The sequence below is a fragment of the Ictidomys tridecemlineatus genome, chromosome 15 (genome assembly GCF_052094955.1).
Source record: "Ictidomys tridecemlineatus isolate mIctTri1 chromosome 15, mIctTri1.hap1, whole genome shotgun sequence".
In the NCBI taxonomy this organism is placed as follows: Eukaryota; Metazoa; Chordata; class Mammalia; order Rodentia; family Sciuridae; genus Ictidomys; species Ictidomys tridecemlineatus.
In genome coordinates, this window is record NC_135491.1 from 354,622 (window position 1) to 365,317 (window position 10,696).

Sequence of the window (10,696 nt, forward strand, 5' to 3'; positions counted from 1 at the left end):
ACTTCAGAGCCCTTTCTCATCTCAAACATCCTGCCTTGCTTCACCGCCCTCGGCCTTTATATTGAGCATCTCCTTAACTTGCAAACTTTGGGAGCACATGATTGGTGTTCTATGTTGGTCCTGAAGAGCCTATTCAAGTCCTTGAGAAAGACAGACTGAACTAGCAGCTTTTCAGGGAAACTGAAACTAGCCCGTCTGCAATACGGACAATGTCGGGACGGTCTGTTGGTTCTTGATCCAGAGGTCTCCTTTTCTTCCTCGGCCACCAGACCCGCCTCCTTCCAGTTTAACGCCGTGGAACTACGTTACCCAGAAGGCTCTGCGCCGAGCCAGGCGTTTCCGGCGCCGGAGCGGTACTTCCGGCGTCTGTGGGGCGACTGTTTTCGCTCCTCTGGGTCCGCGCTGTCGGTCAGGGGAGCGCTGGCTCTGCTGAGGTGTCGGGGGGCGGGAGGACCGTACAGGAGGAAGTCTTTGTCCCCTGTCAGAGCCCTGGGGCACGGCGACGCCGCCGTGAGCGCGCCCGCCCGGAGGGAGTCGGATGGCGGCGGCCGCGGCGCGGGTGAGCTGCGCGTGCTGGGCCCGGGTCGGCTCCGCGTGCGGAGGGCGGGCGGCCGGCCTCTGGGAGTGCGGGCCACAGCGCGAGGGAATGAGTCCCCGCGGAGGGTTGTGAGCAGACAGGGACGCCCGGGGGAAGAGGCCGCTGCGGGCCGATGGGGTGCGGAGGAGGCGAGCGGTAGGTACGTTCGGTGGGCAGATGGCGGGTGCTGGAGGGACCTGGCCCAGGGCTGGCCGTGGGCAGGGGAGCAGCGATCAGAGTCCTGGGGGATTCCCTCGTGTGTGTCAGGGGTCTGAAAGAAAGTGGGGGAAGGGCCATCTCAGCTTTCTGTTTGTTTGTATATATTTTTCTTTGTTTCCTGAATAACTGGCACATGGACATGGGAGAGTTTTTGCAGGGAGCAGGTTTCAGGGAGATGAGGACTTAGGCTTTGGACACGATGGTCCCGAGATGTCCCAGAACCGGGATGGGAGCATCACCTGGGCAGCTTGCTCCTTCACAACTGGAGTTCTGGAGAGGGACTAAGAGGTGTTCAGTGGAGGCCTGAACCAGAGCCGGGCCTGGAGCTTATATTCAGGAGAGGAAATCTTACGTTTTTATTTCAGACGGTCCCTGAGATGAGGGAGGACAGAGATAGGCCTGGTGGGTAGGGCTGCCTTTTTAGGGGTAGAGTCCTGTGGTCTGAAGTGGTTCTGGTTGGCGTCTGTAAGAGTGGAAGTATACAGTATCAGGAGTCAGGACTGAAATGGAGAACAAAGTGTTGGACAGTATAGATTTGTCACTCCAGGCTCAGCATGCCTTAAGTGGCTACTCCCTGTGGAGAAGAGGAAGGTTTGTGGGGCTGATAGAGTATCCCTTTTGGTGCCTGAGTTCCCCCTACCTTAAGGGCAGAAGGGTTGATCACCTGCCCCAATGGAAGGACCTCCCCCCCAGCAGAATTGCCTACTAGAGGGTTTATAACAGGCAGCTAGGTTGCCAAACCTACCCATTTGGTTTCCTCAGGCTCAGGTCCTATATTTATTGACTTTTTTGAATTTATGAAATGAGTACTTATTTAAGCACTAATTGATCAAAATTCATTCTTACACATGGGGCAGTTAAAACAGCATGGACTGTAAGCACTTAATACTTGGTTGAAAATTTAATATGGTGTTCAGCATTTGACTAAAATCAAGTGTCTTGCTGGGAATGGTGGCAAACATCTGTGATCTCAGCTATTCCAGAGGCTGAGGCAGGAGGATCCCAAGTTCAAGGCTATCCTTGATCACTTAGACCCTGTCTAAAAATTAAAAAAAAAAAATGACTGGGGATGTAATTCAGTGGTAGAGCACCCCTGGATTCAATCTCCAATGTGAAAACAAAAACCCAAATAATAAAAACACAATCAACTAATGTCCTAATTAATGTTTTAAATATCAAATTCTTATTTCAAAGGTGTATTTAAAAAACATCCTACATTACCAAAACCTTCTACATTATCAAAACCTACCAGTTTGTTTGCACTGAAACTATTGATAGTAGCATTATGTGCACAATAGAGTACTTGACACATATGAATGAGTTTGATTCAAATAATCAATACTCCTATTGGATGGGCACCATTATTATTCCTATGTTACAGATGACAACATTGATGCTTAGGAAGGTTGGATAGTTGTCCAAGGGCACTTAGCTGGTAAGAAACCATAAGACTTAGGCCCCAGATGGTAGATGGTTAGGCACACCTGACTCCAGGATATGTAAGGGAACTTGAAAGGTCCTTTGAGATGCCAGTATTATTACCTGCTTCTCACATCCTTGCTTTTCCATAGGTTCCTATGGCTGTAGAATCACTTACAGATGATGAAGAGGTAAGTGTAGGTGCCCCAGGTCTCACCCTCTTCAGTTCCCACCTCTATGGTTTCTGGGACTGTACTGTCCTGGGACTCTTCTATTCTAACCTTCTCTCTGCATTCCCTGAAAGGTGGTCATGTGGTATCAGGGCCTGAGTCCAGATCAGGGATTATATGGAGAGGTTCCCATTCCTGGAAACCATTGGCATGAGAGTCAGAAGTTATTAAGACTATAGTGATCAATATTAGAAAATGCTTTGAGCTGAGAATTTTCTAGGAGTGCTCAGGCAAAGCTAGTTTTTCATTATGTTGGGTGGCATGTTCGGAGGCAGGAGCTGGGCATCTATTCTAAGATGTAAAGGAGGTATAGTGTAAAGAGTGATACGCATGTCTGGAGAGTGTATATGGATGGCCCTAAGGTCCTTGTACTGAGGGCATAAGGGACAAGTGACCCAAATCTGGCCATATTTGAGAAGCATGATCTGGAGGATTGCAGTAAATTATTTGGCAGGACAAGGACAGGACTCTGCACATCTAGCCCAGAGATCAGATGGACTCTATCCACATGTCTCTTATTGCCCTGTGCCAAAGACTGTGGTCAGTGGAAACTTGAGAGACTGGGCATCCAAGGCTCCAGAGCCTGATATCTCCCTTGAGGTAGGGGGTAAGGAAAGAGTAAGTAGAAGTGGATTTGGTGGAGAATACTGAGAGTTCCAGGAAAGGAGGCTACATATAAACTCAATTCTTCCCATGTGACAGGGTTATGTGACCTTTGAGGATGTGGCTATCTACTTCTCATGGGAGGAATGGAGACTGCTTGATAATGCTCAGAGACTCCTGTACCGTGAAGTGATGATGGAAAACTTTACACTTGTGATCTCTCTAGGTAAGGTCTTTCTCACCATCACAGCATCCTGCGCAGAGCTTTCCTAAAGGCAGCTGTATCCTAGGTCATGGACACTGCTGCTTTCTTCAGTGATCTGGAGTAGGTATTGTAGGTAGTAGGTCTGGGCTGGTACATTACCACGTTCTCTCCACAAACTGTCCCAAAGCCATGCAGGGAAGGACTTGAGGATCAGGAGTCTTGTAGTCAGCCTAATGGCTCTCACCCTGTTGGCCTCTCAATGGCCTGGTGATGCTGTGTAAATCCAGGCAGTTCTGTGTCCCAGGTTCTGTCCTCTTCCTCTAGCTGACTGACCTGAGGTCTGCCTGTGCCAGGAACTGAGGCCATGATGTGGTCACAACTCTCCTGGGTTGTTTGCAAGACATTCCTCCAAGATTCTTTTTGTATTAGTTTTCTTTCCTGTGGTTAGTTGTGAAATGGGTTCTCTGGTCCAGCGTTGGTCACTTACCTGTCCTGTCTTTTCCTTAGGACTTGTATTTTCTAGGACATGTGAAATCACTCAGCTGAAGTCATAGGAGATCCCTCCAATCCTGCACAGGGAGTTATGACTCCAGCTATGCTGAAGGGTATTTGGTGGGTAGAGCTGAGGAAGATGTGAACTCAGGGATGGGGTCATATCAAGACTCTTTTAGTGCTTCTGATATTTTGGTGGCTAAGGCATGGGTAACTTCCATCTTCTACATTTTCCTGCTTAACATTTCAGTTATTTTTGACCCGGGGCTATCCCCCACCTCTCTTTCATATTTTACCCATTCTTCTGTAGCATTTGCCAGCAAAGGCTTTTGCTGAATGTGTTGTGAGGTGAGCATTTATCTGAGTAGTCCTTGGACACAGACTCTCCAAGTGCAGTCAGTCTGGGGGGATTTGGACATACCCTATGGACTGTGTTCCATATCTACAGCAGTTGAGGCCTCACAGAAAGCTGTTTGCAGGCATCCTACCTGTGCTGTACCCCATTCTATGTCATTGATACCCAGGAGACCTCCCCAACATGTGAGTTTGCCAGGCTCAGAAGTTCACAGTGAACTCCTTCCTGCCTGACCTAGCCCCCTCATTCTCCCAGAAATACCAGGACTCTTTACTGCGATACCTGACACACATTTGTGAGTGTGCTGCTCCTCCCACTAGAGTCATGCTCTTCATCAGCATCTTTCTGCCTTCAGGTTGTTGGCATAGAGCAGAGACTGTGGCGCCTTCTTCTGAACAGAGTGTTTCCACAGAAGGAGTGCAAAGTGAAAACCGTCAACAACAGCAGAAGCTGTGCTGTGGAGAGAAACCCTTAATAAGAGAAGAGGACAGGGTCTCGGTTTTGAGGGGCTGCAGAATCCACCTGTCAGAGAAGCCTTTGCAAAGCAGGAAGGATGGGAATGATTTTACACTCAGCTCAAGTCTCCAGAAGACTCACCGTAAAGCGGAGCCTCCCAGGAGCACTGGGACTGCAGAGGCCGTTAATTCTGGGAAAAGGCACTACCAATGCAGTGAGTGCGGGAAAGCTTTCGGTCAGAAATATTTGCTTGTTCAGCACCAGAGACTACACACTGGAGAAAAGCCTTATGAATGTAGTGAATGTGGAAAGCTATTCAGCCATAAATCTAACCTTTTTATACACCAAATAGTTCACACCGGAGAAAGACCTTATGGGTGCAGTGAATGTGGAAAATCCTTTAGCCGAAATGCTGACCTCATTCAACATCGCAGAGTTCACACTGGTGAAAAACCTTTTACATGTAGTGAATGTGGAAAGGCTTTCAGGCATAATTCCACACTTGTTCAGCATCACAGAATCCACACTGGAGTAAGGCCTTATGAATGTGGTGAATGTGGGAAGTTCTTCAGTTTCAACTCCAGCCTCATGAAGCATCAGAGAGTTCACACTGGAGAAAGACCTTATAAGTGCAGTGAATGTGGGAAATTCTATAGCCACAAGTCCAGTCTAATTAATCACTGGCGAGTTCATACTGGGGAAAGACCTTATGAGTGCAGTAAATGTGGGAAGTTTTTTAGCCAAAGCTCAAGTCTCATGCAACATCAAAAAGTTCATACTGGAGAAAAGCCTTTTAAGTGCAATGAATGTGGAAAATTCTTTAGTGAAAATTCCAGCCTAATTAAACATCAGAGAGTTCACACTGGAGCAAAGCCTTATGAGTGTAGAGAATGTGGGAAATTTTTTCGCCACAGCTCCAGCCTTGTTAAACATCGGCGGATTCACACTGGAGAAATGCCTTATGAGTGCAATGATTGTGGGAAATCGTTTAGCCAGCGTTTCAACCTCATTCAGCACCAGAAAGTTCACATTAGAGAACAGTCTTGATGCTTCAAATGTGGGTAAACCTTTATCCACACCTCCCACCTTTTCACAACCCTGGAGAGGACACAAAACTAAGAGGCATTACGAATGCAGTTAGTGTGGAAAAGGTCTGTTCTGACTCAGTGGCATAAACATCACAGCCCAAATAAATCTTATCAACACAGTGAATGTGGAGGAAGTCTTAAGCCAGTGGTGTAAACTTACTCCACACCAGGAAGTTCAAACTGGAGAAAGACCTTAGTAGTGACTTAACAGAGAAGTACCAGGGACTGAATATCACTCATTCCAGACATGCACACTGAGAGAAGGATGAAAATTGCTGCCACCATGCTTCTCCCAAGATATGGTCCTCTGCCTGTAGGCTCTAGGGAGAAGAGGAACTTGTACTCTTGACTACACAAGGTGGAGTTTCCATCTAACTAAGCAAGGAGGCAGGGAGGAACAGAATGTCTTGGTTCAAGGAAGACTGACTCTTGCTCTTCATACTGAATGTTAGATTTTCCTAAATAAATATTTCATGTATACCTTGAGGACCATTTTCAGAAGACTCTCAATTGTATCTTTTATATTTCATCAGGTTTCCTGGGAACATGTCAGTATTGTTCTTCACACTCTCATGTTAGAAGTTAGTCCAAATATTTAAGTTTTTAAGAGCCTGTCAAGTGGTTATTTGTTTTCACATCTCCTCCAAGAATATATCACATTATCAGTTCTTCATATCCTTCCTGACACTTTCTAATTCATGGACTATTCATTTTAGTCATACTAGTAGGTATGCAGTAGTATTTTGTTGGTTTTTAATTTCTTCTCCCCTAATGGGTCAGTGTTGCGTTTTTTCATGTGTGTCGTCTATATACCTTGAGTGAAATGTCTGTTCATTTTTTTGTCTGTTTAAAAATTACTTGTGTTTTTATGATTGTTTTGAAATTTTATTAATATTTTTGGATGCAAGTATTGCCTATATTTTCTCAAAATCTTTGGCTTTTGTATTTATTTAACAATATCTTTCCTAGGGCAGAATTGCTTAATTTTCATGAAGTCAAATTTATCCATGCATTCCATTATTGTGTACTGGTACTTCATTCTCTTTCTTTTACTATACTGTATCTTTGCCTTTAAGTATTCATTCTTGTAAAATATTTGTACATTTAAGTCCAGATGAAGAATTTATGTAGAAATGTTTACATGTGCACATATCCTCTATTCTAAAACAACCTAGCAAGCAATTACATTCCAGTAATTATAGGCGTATTTAATATCCAGTTATTAGTTTGAAATATATATATATGTACTGGGGATTGAACTCAGGGGCACTTGCCCACTGATCCACATTCCCAGCCCTATTTTGTATTTTATTTAGAGACAGGATTTCACTGAGTTGCTTAGTGCCTCGCATTTGCAGAGGCTGGCTTTTAAGTCTCATCCTCCTGCTCCAGCCATCCAAGCTGCTGGGATTACAGGAATGCACCATTTTGCCCAGCTTGAAATATAATTTTTATTTAATTATTTTTAAATATTTTTTTTAGTTGTAGATGGACACAATACCTTTATTTTATTTATTTATATGTGGTGCTGAGGATTGAACCCAAGGCCTCACACATGCTGGGCAAGCACTCTATCACTGAGCCACAACCCCAGCTCTGAAATATAATTTTTAAATTAAAACTGCGTCACTTAGGGAAGAGGTTATTTTCAGGATTGGGCAGGAAATGTACAACATGAGCTTAGACATATTTTTGCATATTAGAAAGTAATGTAAATAGAATGTTATTTATGTATTTTCTATTGCTGTCCTTATAAAGTATAACTTAAGCAACACAAACTCATTATCTAACAGTTCTGAGGGTCATAAGTACAACACAACACAGATTTCACTGGGATAAAATCAAAGTATTACAGAATTGTATTCCTTTCTGAAGTCTCTAAAATTTGTTTCTTGCTCATTTTAATTATTGGCATATTTCAGTTCTTCATGGTTATAAAATGAGATCTGGACTTTCTCATGACCTATGAAGAATGGGGAGCTATAACCTAGATTAAACATAAGCATAAACTTAGATGTGCCAGTGCTTCTCTGGCCTTCTTTAAAGACAATAACATCTTGACTATGGAATAATGTGTCCACATTTACAACTCATGAGTAGAGGAGTCTCCTTAAAGCCATCAGAGGGAATTTTGTTTTGTTTTTGGTACCACGTATTAAACCCATAGGTGCTTTACCACTGAGTTACATCCCCAGCCCTTTTTATTTTTCATTTTGAGATAGGGTCTCACTAGTTGTTTAGGGCCTTGTTTAGTTGCTGAGATTGGTTTTAAACTTGTAATCCTCCTGCTTTAGCCTCCTGAGCCACTGGGATTACAGAAGTATAACACCATCACTTTATGTGACTCCAACTTCACCCTCTGTCTACTTTAATATAGTTTCACATTTATATTCAAAATGTGAGTGGAAAATAAAGACCTATAAAAATGGAGTATTACACTTTAATAATGGTAAAATGTTCATAATCTAGGGGCTGAAGGTGTGGTTCAGTGGAAGAACACTTGCCTAGCATGTGTGTGCCCCTGGGTTTAAGTCCCACACCATACCAAGAAATGTTAATATAAAAATGAGTTTAAAAATCATGTTATACAATCAGTAAATGTAATTGTAATGAGCATAAATATATGGTTTTAATATTTAATGGCATTTTCAACTGGTTATATGATTTTGGTTGATTTTTAAAACCTTTATTCTAACCCGTATTTTCCACATTTACTAGAGTGAACAATGTTTATTGTACCTTGAACTTTTTTTTTTTTTTTTAATTCAAACTCAAGATCTTTCTGCCATGGCCTCCAGACTAGCTGGGATTACTAGGCATTTGCCACCTCATGAGGCTTAAAATAAAAAATGTTAAATGTGTAGTAGATTATTAATTATAAGTGCTTAAATCAGTTTTTATAAAGATTTTTAAAGTGATAACCTAGTAGGACTGACAGAGGTGAATAGAACACAATGATGAAGGAAAGATTGAGACAATCGATTATTACTAACATTAAGTAATTTTGTGTCAAGAGTTTTACCAATTTATATGAAATGTACATATTTCTTAAAAAATAACTTAAGAAAACAAAAAAAACTTGAATAGCCTATATATATGTAAGAAACTAATTGAAAACATTTTCCCCCAAAAATAATTAAAGGCCTAAATACTTTTCACTGGTGAATTCTACTAAACATTTTTTTAAAAAACTAACAGCATGGGCTGGGGATGTGGCTCAAGCGGTAGTGTGCTCGCCTGGCATGCGTGCGGCCGGGGTTCGATCCTCAGCACCACATACAAACAGGGATGTTGTATCCTCCGAAAACTAAAAAAAATAAATAAATTTCAAAAATTCTCCTCTCTCTCTCTCTCTAAAAATGTAAACACAAATAACAGCATAATAATACATATTTGAGAAAACAGAAGGAGGACTTTCCAACTCATTTTAAGAGATCAACATATTGGCAATAGATTTCTTATAATATTTTTAGTTATTAAATTATTATAAATCTTTTTCTTATTTTGATAGCAGACCAACTTTTCTTATAAATCCTATTTATTTACCCTTTAATTTTGATAAATAACTTGTATACAGAAAACAAAATTACCTGGCTAGCTTAATAACTCTTTCTAAAGTTAGCCTCTGCTTAACTCTTGTTCAGGTGCATATGTCATAGCATCCTAGGAGTCTCATGTACTTTGTCAATTCATTTACCAAACCAAAATTTATTTTCTTATACCCCAAGTAAGCATTTCCTTGTTTTTATTGATAGTTTTAACGTCAATGTTTTAAATATGTATCTATGTAGTTCAGTTTTGTCTGTTTGGAAACCTCATATAAATGGAACTAAATAATAATGATTACTACGTGCCTTAAATCACTTGCCCAACATGCATGTTTATTAAGTTCTTTATTTTTCAGTTCTGTATAATATTCTGACATAAATACCTGAAGAGAATACTTTTCTGCATTCTCCTTTCAGAGGCTTTTGTTTGTCTGCTTTCCAGTTTTGGGCAGTTAGGTATTGCTACTGTACAGACACCTGCCTGTGAGTTTAAATGCACTCGTCTACCTGGAGTATATAATGTTGAAAAGAATTTGTTTTGCACAAGGCTGAAAATTTTTAGATTACTATATAATGCCATTTAGTTTGTATGGGCTGCCATTAAAAAACCAGAGACAGGAAGCCTTAAATAGCAAAATTTTATTTTCTCAGCTGCAGAGGTAGGATGTCTAAGATCAAGCTGCCAACAGACAGGGTTTCTCCTGAAGCCTCTCTCCTTGTGTAGTAGGAGGCTCCTTCTTGCTGGGTCCTCCCACAGCCTTCCCTCTGTGTGGGTACATTCCCAGGATCTCTTCTATTAAGGGCAGCCAGCGGTCACTGAATTGGGGCTCATGCCCATGGCCTCATTTAACCTTCAGTTCTTCCTTAAATTCCCTACCACCCAACAGGGCACGTTGTGGGTGATGACTTCAACATATGAATCTTGTGGAGACATAACAAATGCCACACTTCTCCAGGACACTTTTTCCAGTCTTCACACCCACTGGTAGTTTTTACTATTTACTGACCTTTTTAGTGTTAACCACACTGAAAAGTGACTTTCATCAAAAGTTCTAGTTTACTTCAATGCAGTTTTCTTACTGCCCAAAGTTCAAATGCATTTTTCTTTCCATATTTGTCATCTATCTTCTGTAATTCAAATGTAAAGTGACTATTATGAGTTTTATTAGTTTTTTACATGAACCCTTTCCTTAATTTGTAGAAGCCATTAAATTTAGTGTGTACATATTCCCTTACAGAAACCTCAGTATCTTCCTATTTGTGTGACTTGTCACACAATCTTCTTTGTCGTGCGTGGTCACAGAAGCCCTCTGCTCTGATGTTGCTGGCGAACGTGCTCCATCCTATCCCTAACACATTGTCTCCATGACCACCCTGCAAAGAAGGGCGAGTCTTCTTCCCATACAAGCTTTTGACGCCTGGAATCGTCTTTTCTGCACGTTGAAGAGATGCAAATCAAACTCACTAGTCGGATATCTATTGACCTAGAGCTTTTTTTTCCCAA

General features: G+C 41.9%; 1 protein-coding gene across 4 annotated transcripts; it reads left to right on the forward strand.

The window, feature by feature from the left end:
* Positions 1-403: 403 nt before the first annotated feature.
* LOC101957317 (zinc finger protein 419) lies at positions 404-10,567 on the forward strand. 4 transcript variants are annotated; one of them, XM_040280099.2, is made up of 4 exons: positions 404-559; positions 2,368-2,406; positions 3,148-3,274; positions 10,431-10,567. In XM_040280099.2, the coding sequence occupies exons 1-4, from the start codon at positions 539-541 to the stop codon at positions 10,559-10,561; spliced, it is 318 nt and encodes a 105-aa protein (XP_040136033.2). In that variant the 5' UTR covers positions 404-538; the 3' UTR covers positions 10,562-10,567. The 4 variants fall into 4 exon arrangements, with proteins under 4 accessions (XP_040136033.2, XP_021576780.2, XP_077889125.1 ...); XM_021721105.3 differs by lacking the exon at positions 10,431-10,567 and adding an exon at positions 4,456-6,138; XM_078032999.1 differs by lacking the exon at positions 10,431-10,567 and adding an exon at positions 4,456-6,138 and having other exon boundaries at positions 416-737.
* Positions 10,568-10,696: the final 129 nt, after the last annotated feature.